Raw genomic sequence first — 14,514 nt, 5'->3', positions numbered from 1 at the left:
TAAATGGCGGTCGTGTGAAACAGTGACTCACTCGCAGCTGTTTTTTTTTCTTACATATTCACAGATATCTCTACCTTGTTTACAGGCAGCTTAATTCAGCTTTTAAAGCTCACTGCTTTCAGCCCAGGATCATAGCGTGTGCATCAGGATATATGGAAAATAATCCCAGCTAAATGTAACATATAGGATAACACTTAATGGGCTGACATCGTCCCATTAGATCAGCATTAAGGAAGCATTCACTGACGCATTATTAGAGTAGGAAAACCTCAGAGAGATCAAGGAATCAAACTTTCTTTATCAGCTTGATGGTGTGTACATTAACCGGCTGAATCAGCCTCATGACTGATGATGCATCGTATTGTCACCACACTCTGTTCCTCCCATTGTCTACACACACTCCTTATCAGTCACTGTGTTGCTAATGGAATTCTGACAGGAAGCAGTGCAGAGGTGCAGAGGTCAAAGTCTGAGGCTAAATAAGAAGCTGAACTGCAGGTTTGTTGAGAAGGTCCCCCTCATTGTTATCGCCTATTAGTTCTGTCTTTTCTCTTTCTGTCCGTAAATTCACACAAACTGTCTTAAAAGTGCAAAACTGGACTAAAGCTGGAGAGATTCCTTCAGCCAGTTTGTTTTTTGTGACTGTAACGCACCAACAGGATGCAAACTATAAGCATTACAGATTTATGTCAAATCAGCGGCTGGTATTAAGCACAGTAACAATGGATTTGCCTTTTAAAGAACTTTGTGTATCATTGTCCTGTTCTTCCTGCCTCCTTCTCTCTCGTCAGCTACTTCCCCCCATTGGCCAGCCGGCCACAAGGGCAGGGTGATTAGACAATCATTAGATTCAATAAAACATAGCTGGTTAACACTTGGTTAACGTTTGACCAGGCAGGATGGGGCTGTTCAGATCATTCTGAAGTCTGAAGGAGTGTCTCACTTGATCTCTCCAGCGAAGGTAAGTCTCCTCACACTCCTGTCGCACAGTTTTTGGATATATTGAGGGTTTAAAGTAGATATTCGGGGTGTGATTATTACACAAAGTGGACAGTGTCGGTTGCTTTTACCAGGCTGCGTTCAATGTGAGGAATTCTTTTAGTTTGTTAAAGAAGTGCTGTGATCTTGACTTGACTTTGGTGAGGCCTTAGTGTCGTGGGTCGGGATACTAACTTCTTCTTCTTCATGGCTTCCTGGGTTTTTGTCAGTGCCTGCGGTATTGTGGGATATTACCTGAACAGGACCCTTAAGTTGGTGCATAGGTGCGGACATTTAAACTGAGAAAGGTCATCCAGTTCTTGCGCAAATGCAGAAAGAGAGCGTCTCCACACCCAAATCAATGTGTCACTTTTGAGTTTGTCACTTTGTTCATCAAACCTTTGTCGGTAAAATACAGTAAATACTTCTATTAATGTCATATCTTCCTCACTGGAAGTTAGTTAAATCATTGTGCGTACATGTCTCCACATTGGGAATGTTAATTAGAAAATGGCAGCCAGTGTAGGTAATTGTCAACGCAGAGAACGAAACACTAAAAACTAGACAATAAATTCCAGCAAGTTTGAGTAAAATGTGTCTTATGTTGATTAGGAGTGAGGCAGGGCGGTGACATTAAAAGTGTGCTGTGCTACAAAGAGGTCATTAGCCGTGACTCAATGTCACCTTCACTTTTCTGTGGCAGACTTTAACCTTCCCTCTCCCAACCTTAAACTCTCAGACTTTGTCATTTAAAAACACATTTTGATCAATTATGTCAAACACTTGCACGTGATGTGAGTCTCGTTGGATATTAAATCCTACTTTTCCAGATGTTATCCAAACAGTGTCACGGTACTGTTGATTCAAACAAAACTATAAATATATTCTGCTGCCATCTGAATATAACACTGAGTTCATAACGTCCATGAGACTCACAGAGCAGCGTCAAAGTGTGTGACACAGAAAGTTATAAATAAATGCTCCATGTGTAATTTTTGGATGTTAGAGAAAACAGTAAATATAGCTGTGACTCTTTTTAAACACAGAAGCCACCAGTCAGAAGCAGACAGGCTGTTATGTTATTTTTGACGCCTATAAGGCACTGGTGTTGCACACTCTGACCTTTGGGCCCCTGCTTCACATTGACACCCTCTGTCAAAAGCTGGCTTGATTAAAATCTCCCAAGTTGAGCGTTGCATGTGAGACTTTCAGTTTCTCTCAGTGTGCTGGTGGAGGTGGAGCTGCGGGACTTTAAAGTTCCTATTCAGCTCGGAGTATGAAGCAGGCAGAGATAGCGACATGTGCGGAAACTCAAGGACAGAGGGCCTTTTGTCTTTATGAATCAATAACTCAGCCTGAATAGAAAAAATATTGTATTGAGGGTTTGTTTCTTCCTAGACAGAGCTATAATTATTCACACGGATTTTCATGATTTCTACAAGCATGAGATGTTCAATTACCAGCAGAGGAAAGTGAAAATGTGTAATTGAAATCCTATGCCTCCTTCACTGTCTTTTCTACCTCCTATCCCCCATATCTCCTCCTCTTCCTCCTCTTCCCTCTTTTGTTCGCCCTTCCCAGACTGCGATCATGACTCCCGTGGTGCATCTGTTGTTGCTCCCACTCCTGCTCAGCATTGTGAGTACATATCACTGCCAAACGCTGCTGCTGTCCTTCCATACATATATTCATCGTAAATAGTCAAACACACGGACCTGTTAGAGGGTTTGTGAAACAGTCAGTGTGGATTAATGCTTGGATTTATTCATGTACGTTATGTAATATTGTGATTTATGAAACAGCTTTTGTGTCTGCAAGGTTAAAGTGTGCAAGAAAACCCTTCAGTAACTTATTTCAAACACCAAAAGGACGTTTAAAGTGAGCATGTGTCCTCTGTCTGTAGACTTTGCTCTCCTGTCCTGCAGTGGGATTTAAGTGTTCCCCTATTTGTCGTCTCATTTTGGTTCAATAAATAACTGGGCTGTAAGAACCGGCCCTCAATGCCTGACTACATTCAGTTACAGTAACACAGCAGGAGTGAAAAAGGGCAAACGTGGGCGTGAGTGTGAGAGGTTTGATTTTACCTCAGCCTGTACTATATTCAATGACCTTTGACCTCTGATAGGCTGCTGGGACGGATCTGGAGGAAAGGAAGGGCCCGTTTCAGAACACAGAGCTGGATGTGCCAGAGGGGACACCAGTGCCATATACCATGCATCAGGTATTACACACATGATCTCAGTGGTGGGGAGTGACTCAGTACATTTACACACACTTTACTCTCATCTTTCCATATATGCATGCGTCATATTCTGCTACGTTTCAAAGGGAGATATAATGAGACATTTCTTTAACATGTGTCACATACCTGACAGCTGCAGTTTCTTTTAAGGTTAATATTTTACATGACTTAACATACGACGTCTTGAGGGCCCGCGGCACAGCAAGTTTTAGGTGTCTTTGACATGTTAACAGGTTGTCCAAAGGGTCATTCCTCTTTCAAACTTTTCACATGCTCTCAGTTTAAAAATAGTTTTGAGTTCTAAACAGAGACAAAAAAAAAGATTTGTCATGTGACCCTGTGGTGGGAGCTGATCACCTAATTATCCTTTTATGACATTTCTTTTGTGTTTGGTTAGAATCAAACTAGCTCAGTGTGTACAAAGTGGCTAAAACATGCTACACCTTGACCTGCTATAACAGTAAATTGGTACCTACACACTGACACATTTATATTCACAATTTTATAATTACAAATATGATAATTAATCATTCTAATGGACTTTTACTTTTGAAGCATATGTCCAGTTTCTTTGATAACACGTGCTCCAACACGTTAGGCTTTCAATCAGGACTTTATCATTATCATTTCTACATTAAACACTAAAGTAAAGGTTTTCACATCCAATGCCTCTTTTTTCCTATTTTACTGTGATCAAAAAAAGGCTCAAAAGTTGTAAATTAATCTGTTCTTTGTTTTAAGTCTCTTCATTCATCTCCCCTCCTCGTCTCTATCACTCCATAGTTTCAGGTGACGAATCCAGACGTGAACGACTTCAGGCTGACTGGAGAAGGCAAAGATGACATCAGGATCTCAAAGGACGGCTGGCTGTACCTGGACAGGCCTCTGGACTGGTCTCGAGATAACCACTACATATTAATGGTAAGATCATTCTCTTTTGTTTCAACAGACAGTTTACTAATAAATATTCGTACTTATGTGTAAATATACCTGTGTTTGTGACTGTATCCAGGTGGAGGCGTTGGAGGATGATGAAGTTGTGGGAGAGCCAGTTTATGTGACAATAAACGTGATCGACGTCAACAACAACGCTCCGTACTTCAACCAGAGTGACTACACAGCTGTGGTCAGAGAACACAGTCGGACAGGTGTGTGTGTGTGTGTCTGTGTGTGTGTCACAAGTTCTTAAGTAAAAAGCTAAAAAACACCCCTGATACAACAAGTAAACTGTTAAAACGGTGTGTGTCATAGATGTGAATGAAAGGTATGCAGTTGCTTTAGAACAGTTAGCATGGCTATAGAGGTTGTAAACATTTAAAGTTGTGAATATTGAGTGTAATCTATCCAGGGCCCCATTTTTGTATCTTGATAATAAATAAATTACATTTATTGAGATACTGTAGGTTTTTCAACAAAATTAACATCTGCAATCTCCAATATTACATGAAAAGGAAAACTTAATTTTTGCAGGATTAAAGGAGCAATTCACCCCTGGACTGGCCACTGTCAGTCAAAGCTTGTGTTCTCTGTAATCGATAGAAGCAATAATAATATTTGACATTGGCACCATAGCTGCGGAGAAAGTTGTACAAACAGCTCGTGGTTTCGCCCATTCTACATTCCTACAACACCCAGCATGCATTGCGCCCCTCCCTCTGAAAGGAACGGCCCAGCAAGAGACGCTGGAGTGAAATACTACCGTTTTCCAGTCAAGGACAGTGACTGCTGCAGGCAATGGCTCAGAGCGGTACAGAATCCGAAATTAGATGAGAATAAACCGGTGTATCGTTTAAAAAATCTGAAGTCTACATTTCAAACCTGATTTTGAAGGAGCCATGATTGAGGAAGTGTAGTTTAGAAGCTCCCTGGCCGCTGCCAAAAAGAAAAATTGCATTTTTTTCCCCATAATGGCATTAGCTCCCCATAATAGCATGATAGAGGTTGAGGTTGAAAAACGGTGAACTGGCCCTTTAAGATCTTCAACTCTGTTGACCCAACGCTTGGTCTGTCAGCACGACTCTTTTTTTTGATTAAACTTTTTTTTTTATTACAAATTCTAAAATCTTTTTTTAATGCTCGTCTTTCCAAATATAGAAAGTATGTCAGAGTCAGTTCGTAAGACTAGAATATTTGCCAAAATATGGAGCTTCGATTTGAATATTTCACAAATATTGACCGTGTTGAATAAGATTATTTATGACATCTTAAAGCTAATTTTTCAGAATTTAAGGCCAAAAACTGGACGTAAAGGTTTCCATTTGTACCTTTTAATCTATTGATATTAGGAGCTTTCCAAGATATCAACGAGGCCTTTTCCCCCTCATTACAGATTTGTTGCATTGCAGTTCTAACCTACTTTTGATGAGAAAAAAGTGTTCAATATGATGGATAGTCTGTGATTTTCATACTGTACTAACAGTGAAAACAGTGGTGCACCAGTAACTCCCCCACCTCACATCTCCTCTTTTCTTCAGCTGTCACTTTCCTATAAAGTCAAGAGCAGGGAAACAATGGCCGTCTTAAAGGAAGGAAGCTCTCCTTAAACCCACAAACTGTCGTGCTTTTGACAGTTTTTGTGCTAAAATAAGATACGACCAGTGTGCACTTTAGCAACTAAAAGCACCCCCAATGATTCCCAGTGTTAATATGGGTAAAGCAGTAATACTACAGTAAATCTCCGTTGTGTGTATTTTGAAACAACAGCATCTTACTTTGACTTTAACATCAGTTTGTCTGTTATTCTAGGTGTTGCATTTACCCGTGTGTTTGCGTTCGATCGGGACGACCCTGAGACCCCCAACGCTCATCTGAGCTACAGCCTGGTCAGCCAGATCCCCAGCAAACACCACACCCTCATGTTCCAGATCGACCCTAACACAGGAGAGATCTCCACCACAGAGCAAGGTGAGAACACACACACCTGAACACACACAGAACAGGTTGCTCTGTCTGTGGGAAAGTCTGTAGTTTGTCCATCTCTGCCTGCAATCTGACTGTTTGTGCCACTGTAAATCCAGATTACACAGCTCATCTTGTGTGCTCAAGATTAAGACTGATTGGAGGCAGATTGCCTAAATGTGTCGCGTGATGTTGATCGCGGATTACTCTGAGTGTGTGTGGGCGTGTGAATGAGTTTAAAGATGCCTGTTTACATCTGTGAGAGAAAGTTTGATCACACTTCCATTGATGTGGATGAAAACATGTTTTAATGTGTGGAAACATGCTGAATGATATTCGATGTATGTGTGTTCGTCAACAGGTGAACAGATGCTCAAGGCCAAGGAGGGCATCCTTTATGGCCGTGGAGAAGACAGGAGCATCGACGCTCTGAAGATGAGGTTTGACCAATACTGTCCAGTGCAGAAAATCCCCTATGATGAAAACCCCTTCTTCACCTGTGTGGAGAGAGCAGGTTTGTATACAAAGGTGTATAATGTAGAGCCATTCAGTATGGACATATGGATGAGGCATATTTACACAAACTATTACATTACCTCAAATATATTGCACAATAGATCCAAGTTCAACAACCTTTGCACCATGATCCCATCAGGAACAAAACAACAAATAAATCTTATAGTAACATAGTTGAAGTTTAGACGAAGAAACACCACTGATTCACTTCAAGCCAGTCCTAAATGCCTCTTATTAATACATTTTCTGTTAAGTAGATATGTACATTTCTTTCAGTTTGTGGAGCATTAACCAGCCGCAGGGATATTTTCAGCAGGTACACAACATGTGTGGCATATCAGTTTTCCAAGATGCATGAAAGCTGTAACCAGGTTATTCCACCAAATATTGATCTCTGAACTAGAGATAGACCGATATGTTTTTATTCAGGGCCGATACCGATACCGATTATTAGTAGTCAAGGAGGCCGATAACCGATATTTGGAGCCGATATTCATTTGCAGTAAAAGTGAAAATATTGGCGTCAAAATTTTGAATAATACAAACTCCAACACTTAACTTTGTTTAAATGCCTTTAAGCATATGTTTATTAAACAAACAAACAAAAAGCGCAGGGAGTTCCCAGGGTCAGCAGCATCTCTTATAAAGTTAACTGAAAATTTAAATAAATAAATAAATAACTTCCTGAAGTTTTATAAAGTAAATAAAACAAAGTTAAATAAAATTTGCAAAGAAATGAACTCTTTTCAGCCGTCGAAAAAAAAAAAAAAAAAAGGCCGATGCCAATATGCGCCAAAATGCTGAATATCGGCGCCGACATTTATTTTGACACGTGTTTCTGAATTAAAAGCAGCGAGCGATCACAGTGAAGGGATTTGTGTTGGTGGAAGCTGGAGCATGTGATGACACAGAGAAGTGGATGGTGTCAGTGTAGATAAACACACAGTGTAATGAGTGTCAGCGATTAGTGCTGGTTGTGTGATTTATTGGGTGTGAACTTGATGAGTTTGGCAGAGGAGAGGAGCTAAGCCATGGCCGCTTTCAAAGGCTGTGTCCATGTGACTCAGCTTTCCAATCTAACTTGTTCTCGTTGTTTCCTGTACCTTGTCTTCCTCTGTGGTGTCAGAACTGAGGAGGAGGAATGTGGACCCCATGGAGGACCCAGACTACACCCTGATTGTGCGTGTACAGGACCTGGGAGGAGAGTCAGAGAAGGCGCTGAGTGGAAACTCTAGAGTGTACATTGTTGTGCAGCAAAACCTGTGGGTCAATCCTGGAGTGATCACTGTGAAAGAGAACTTAGAGGAAACTTACCCCCTGGTCATCACAAAGGTGTGCACATGCTGACTCAATCTTACAAACACTTTAAAGCACCAACAGACACTGTTCCTTCTCTGTATTTACCATCCCTTGATGACCTTTCTCATCCTTTTTTCCCACCCAGGTTCAGTCTAATGAGCCCAGCGCCATCTACAGATTAGTGCAGAAAGACCGAGAGCTGAATTTCCCCTTCCAGATTTCAGAAAACGGAGAGATACTTCTGACAGAGGAGCTGGACAGAGAAGACAAGGACATGGTACAGGACACATGCTTGATCAATACATCTTATCTCTTAACTTACCTCTATAGAATATTCCTGAATGTGTTTCTGTTGGGTTTCAGTACTTCCTGGTGGTGCTGGCTGTGGATCACACTGGCAGAGAGGTGGAACCCCCCATGGAGATTCAAGTCAAGGTGGAGGATGTGAATGACAATATACCGATGTGTGAAAACGAGGAGAGTGTCTTTGAGGTGCAGGAGGGGGAGCCTGTAGGTAAGATGTGTGTGCATGTCTGTGAGTTACATAACCCATTCATGACGCGGTGTGATTCATGTTCCCTCGTTCAGTTTCTACTGCTGTGATCTCACCATCGCTTCTTCTCTTTGCTCCGCATTCAGTTCTCTGTGTTCCTGGGTCCTAATTAACAAACCTATAACTCACCATTTGTCAAAGATTTAGACTGAACAATGATCCAGAGCGTCATGTCAGGAGAAAAAGGGTTGTAGTACCCTGACTTAAGGAACATTAGCAAAACCGCAATGAAGCAATACACATTCTGAATGCAATTTTTTACTTAAAAATCTAATTAAAAAAAAAAAAAATCTAATCTAATAAGAGGTAAAATAGGGCTGCAGTGGTGCAGTGTTTAGCGCTGTCGCCTCACAGCAAGAAGGTTCCTGGTTCGGATCCTGGTTCAGACGTAGGGGGCCTTTTTTTGCATGTTCTCCCCGTGCATGTATGGGTTCCCTCCGGGTAATCCGGCTTCCTCCCACAGTCCAAAGACATGCTCGTTCATTAGTGACTCTAAAATGATCCGTAGGTGTGAGTGCGAGCGTGAAATGTTGTTTGTCTCAATGTGTCAGCTTTGTGATTGAGTGCCGATCAGTCCAGGGTGTACCCAAGCTGGTAAAGATAGGCCAAATTGCAACTACTTAACATACTGCTGGTTAGCTTAATCTATGATAATAAATACTATGTAATTAGTTAAATATATTTTCTATCAGTATTTTTAATCTGCAAAGTACGGTGGCCCTGAAGTGCAAATCACAACGGCAAAACAGAAAACACAACGACATTAACCAAACCGGAAAAAATAGGTACCCTCGTTTGGTTAATGTCGTTGTGTTTTCTGATTTGCTGTTGTGTTTTGCACTTCAGGGCCACCGTAGCCCTTTTGTTCCATCGTGCATAAACATATGTAATTTCTTTTTTTGGGGCGGTTTCTTTTATGTTTTACAAATCCCTTATATCTCCAGTAGCAACTAACATTTGAAGTTAACAACAAACTCTTATTTATGACATATAATCAGGGATTAAATGATATGCAAATACATTATTAGCTGTAATTTTTAAACTCTGGTTCTTGTGCTTTCAGGCAGCCCGATCGGTGACCTGTTGGCCTATGACAGCGATGAACCTGGGACATTGAATTCTCAGCTGATTTACACCATCTTGTCCCAAGACCCTCCAACCGAACCCAACGCCTTCTCAATCGACGCTGCTTCTGGAAGAATTCAGGCTTTGCGCCTGCTGCAGAGAAGAGACCAGCAGATCTTTAACCTTAATGTCAGAGTGAACGACCCAGGTAACACACATCATGCATGACGTAAACACCTTTTAACAGAGGTAAGTTTAAAGTTTTTAATCATGCGATTATGACTTCTGTCTCACAGTCTTCAGCACCGAGTGTAAGGTCGTCATCAAGGTCATTGACATCAACAATGAGATGCCTGTGTTTGAGAAGGATTTTGTAAGTATGTTAACCACTGTAGTCTCATCTATTTCTGCTGTTGTTTGGCTGATTTTCTTCATGTCTCTGTACATGTCTGCAGTACGGCACTCACACTCTAGCAGAGGACACTCCTGTGGGACACACACTGGTCAACATCAGTGCAACAGACGCTGATGACCCGGACAGCGGCAGCTCTCTCATTGAGTTCCACATCTCTGAGGGCGACGAGGATGGAGTTTTTGCTGTGGAAACCGACGGCAAAGGTGTCGGACATCTTGTCATTGTTAAGGTACGGTATCTCTGTTCTCTACAACTCCTGCACAAACACACACTGATGACTGTCATACCACCCAGTGACTTTAATCTTAAACTACAGTCCCCGATAAAATTCTGATTTAATGGTATAGGTTTTGAATTTTTCTATTTGTATTTTTATCTATTTTTAGTCGCTACATTTGACTGGATACTTGTGTGTGCTGAAATAGAAAGTCAATGTCTTGTAATTATCTGGGTATTTATAATGTGATCAGAGAGTATTGTCTCCAAGATAAGTAACAGAGTCATGACTTTGGTGACCTTCACATTACTCTTCCATGGCCGTCAACATTTCTCTTCCTGCTTTTCCTAACAGCCTCTGGACTTCGAGGCCTCTCCCACCTACAGGCTCCAGATTGATGCTCGTAACCCAGAGCCGCTGATGAAGGGTCTGGAGTATGGTGATGATTCCACAACCTTCGTCTCTGTGTCTGTCACTGACGTGGACGAGGCTCCAGAGTTCAGCATGGACATCCTGGACATCACTGTGCCTGAAAACACCACCAAGGGATCAGTGCTGCTCACTGTGGAGGCGAAGGATCCAGAGGGCAAAGACATCGGGTAAACACCTACAGCCGCTCAGCTTCCTGGTCAGGACTGCTTTATGCAAAATAGCTGTAAAATCCAATGTGTCATAAAACATATATTGTTTAGCTTTACCATAGTTGCCACTGTCTTCTTCAGTTCCTTCCAACACCTATCCCACCCTCTGTTAAAATGTGTGGGTATATTTTGGTCAAGTCAATATCACCCAAAAACATGCTTAAAAAACCCTCTCAGAAAGTCAACACTAACCCTATGTTTCCCTGCAGTTTGTAAGTATGCTGCAGTATGATAGCAGGCTGAACACATGGCTTTTCTAGCTTCAGAATTGTTCCACTAGCTCAGCACTGGCCTCATCTTTAATATTACTGGTTCATACTGGCTTTTAGTTTGGAGTTTCATCTGTCAGGACTATCACGTGTACTTTAAACAGACTATGGATTTGTTTTGACTACCATTATATCCCCCAGGCCCCAGTTCAGTGTCTGGTGTATCATGAATGATTTCTAATATCTGCTTCCCTCTGTGTGTGTGTGTGTGTGTGTGTGTGTGTGTGTGTGTGTGTGTGTCTTTGTGTCGTGCAGTTTCAAGTTGGACGGTGACACTCAGGGCTGGCTGCAGATCGATGCTGCTACAGGACAGATCAAGACCAAAAACAAGCTGGACAGAGAAATCCTGGAGGCTTTTGAAGTCACTGTCACTGCATTCGAAAAGGGTGAGATAATTAACTTATTTCACAGCTTTTAAATGCTTGTTGTTATAAAGTTTTTATAAAAGCCACACAATGTTTTTGAATCAAATTTAGATTTTTCATTAAAAATGAACAATTTTCCTCCATAGAGAATCCGGAAATGTCTTCTGAGCGTGTCCTGTCTGTGAGGCTGCTGGATGTGAACGACAACGTCCCCAAACTTTTAGAGAACCAGGCCTTCATCTGTATGCAGAAACCAGGACCTGTCGTCATAAAGGCCCAGGATTCAGACAGCCCCCCCTTCTCACAGCCCTTCACCTTCACTTTGGGTAGTGGCAAGAAATCTCCCAACTGGGATCTGAAAGTTCTTGACGGTACGCTCACATGCTGTAGTGATACATCAGAACTCTGGATTAAACTGAGTTTTACAAACAGATTATGACACACATCTTGTTTCCTTTGTTTTGCAGGTACAACAGCTCAACTGTCTCTGATTAAAAAATCAACTGAAGAGAAAACTTTCAAACTCCCCATTAACATCAAGGACAATGCAGGCTTGGGAGTCACACACGCGTTTGAGGGTGAGTTCATTCTTTTAGTTAGATTTAAAGGCTAAAGGTTTGCCATAAAAATAAAAAAAAAACTAAGGTTAAAAAGGTCCTGACAGGTATTCTCTGTGTGAGCCACACTGTCATTACCATGAACACAGTCACTGTAATTTTTGGGGGTCAGATCCTGTTCCATTTATCGCCCTACTTCAATACTCGCTATGGACCAAAATGTGTATTGATCTGCTGCTGAAAATAGTCCCCAACAAATTTACTGCACTATTTCCTCCTGCTTGAGTAATGTTAGCTTAGAACTACAGTGCCCAGCTGTTTCAGAGAATCATTGAGCCTTTTTTAACTTGTAAGAATTTTATTTTGTGATAAGTTATATTTAGACTTTGTCTTCAGTACGAATAGATGCTTGGGGGCTTTGTTCCACAGACAGGGAAAGTGTATCTGTTTGTTTAGAGATTGTATTTTTATTTGATTAATTTAGCAGCTCAAATAGCGGAGCATTGAAAAACGTTAATATCTGTGGGTTTTTCTGCGGATTTCCTGTCGTTCTAAACAGTGAGTAAACAAAGAACAATAAACCTGACAAACACAAGACAAACAGTAGACAGTGAAAGTACCAAGTTAGACATAAAAGTCAAACAGATTTTTGGGGGGATTTTAAATGGGAAACATAAAAAACTAGCTAGCTACCAATTATCTGTTTATCTGCTATATTTAGCTAACTATTTATCTGTATATCCACTACCTCTAGCTAACTATTTATCTGTTTATCCACTACCTCTAGCTAACTATTTATCTGTATATCTCCTACATTTATCCAACTATTTAATTGTATATCCACTAACTTTAGCTAACTATTTATCTGTTTATCCACTACATTTATCTAACTATTTATCTGTATATCCTCTACCTTTAGCTAACTAATTATCTGTATATCCGCTACATTTAGCTTACTCTGTTTATCCGCTTCTTTCACTATTAATGTTTATCCACTACCTTTAGCTTACCATTTCCTGTTGTTTCATTAGCTAAAGCTAACAAAGCTAACTTTTCCTCTGTTTATTTTTTACTCTAAGCTTACTATGTCAACTGCCTGTGTGTTACTTTTGGCTAATTATTTCAAAGGCTTATTCTCTCATGGCGAACTACTTTGATTTGTTTGCTATCTTGCTAACTAGTTTGACCTCTCAGTGGCAACAGATGTTTTTACAACTGACTTGGAAAGACAATTTTTTTTTGCAAACAATGTTTAAATAAATTGCTTTCTCTTTATTTGAACAAGAAGTATTGAAGTTGAGAAAGCATATTAAAAGTTACCATACCACAAATATAACCAGCAAATAACCACAAAGTGGTCCCTTATGAGCCAGACTTTTACCACATCACTTTGCTCAACAATATCCAAAAATTGTCCCCAAATATCTTGTGTAATATAATTCTAATGTATCTAAGGGTCTTGTTACTTTAAACCATATATATTATCTCTATTGTTAAGAAAGACAACATTCCTTTTAGCTATTGGTCAATACTAAATCTATTCACGCTGTTCCGAGCGAGTGCTATAAAGTGGTTTGTTTGCATTGAGCACATGTCTGTAAGGGTTTGTACTTTGTGCTTTGGATTAGGATTAGTTTCTTATGAACCCAGAATAAACATGTTGTGATGTAAAGGGCAAATCAGATACCTCCTTCAGACTAAAAAACTTTAAAAGTGAAAAAGTGAGAAAATAAATGAAATCTATAAAGAGACAATTTCAATAGCTGAGATAACATATTGGTTGTTGATTAGTGACTTTGACATTGTTTTTTGTCTTTTCATGGGATTAGTTGACACTAAGAAATACGCTCCTTAAAGTGAAACAATGTGATGACACTTTGGGGCTCAAACGTTGATGATTGCTCTCTCCCCTGTCTTCCAGTGAAAGTGTGTAACTGCACAGAGCTGGGCTACTGCTACATAGCACCAGAAGCAAGAAACTTCAGCCTTGGCACGGGACCCACCATCGGGATCCTGGCCGGCATTCTGGGATTCTGCAGTAAGTCTCAAAAACATCATAGACAATCTGTAATTTCATTAAACCAACTCAAACATGAACGGGTTTTACGTTATACTGTACAGATGTTTTTGTCTAGTTTTGTGCCGCTGGTGTTGACTCCGTTTTGTTCCCTTCTTTAATTGATTGTTTTTGTCTTGTTGCAGTTATTGCCTTCATCGTGGTGATCAGGCGCATAAAGAACAACAAGAAGAAAACCCCGACTGAAGAGGAAGAGAGGAACGTCATGATGTAGAGACTACACACAAATACACACACACAAACTTGTACATCTATACTTGTGAGGACCCTCACTGACAAACTGTATATCTTTTCAACATCAACTGTCACATCTACACAATTCAAGTTTTTTATTTTCCATGGTTCCTTTTTTAGACTTCTAACTGTCTCATTTCTATTTTTCTGTTGATCAAAGAGGATTTTCTTAAGTTCATAGATGTGCA

The 14,514-nt window shown here is 40.5% G+C and overlaps 1 protein-coding gene across 1 annotated transcript; it reads left to right on the top strand.

The window, feature by feature from the left end:
- The first annotated feature begins 2,568 nt into the window (after positions 1–2,568).
- cdh17 (cadherin 17, LI cadherin (liver-intestine)) lies at positions 2,569–14,306 on the top strand. Its single transcript, XM_069656848.1, has 18 exons — positions 2,569–2,616; positions 3,104–3,199; positions 4,004–4,141; positions 4,233–4,368; positions 5,966–6,124; positions 6,480–6,632; positions 7,761–7,966; positions 8,079–8,210; positions 8,297–8,447; positions 9,550–9,759; positions 9,848–9,924; positions 10,007–10,195; positions 10,538–10,782; positions 11,349–11,479; positions 11,605–11,829; positions 11,926–12,036; positions 13,937–14,053; positions 14,218–14,306. Exons 1-18 carry the CDS (start codon positions 2,569–2,571, stop codon positions 14,304–14,306), a joined length of 2,613 nt encoding a protein of 870 aa, XP_069512949.1.
- Positions 14,307–14,514: the final 208 nt, after the last annotated feature.

Source organism: Semicossyphus pulcher, unplaced genomic scaffold (genome assembly GCF_022749685.1).
Source record: "Semicossyphus pulcher isolate SPU_LCO1_2020_fin unplaced genomic scaffold, fSemPul1.0.p SCAF_9, whole genome shotgun sequence".
NCBI classification, from domain to species: domain Eukaryota; kingdom Metazoa; phylum Chordata; class Actinopteri; order Labriformes; family Labridae; genus Semicossyphus; species Semicossyphus pulcher.
This window is presented reverse-complemented; position numbering and strand designations above follow the sequence as displayed.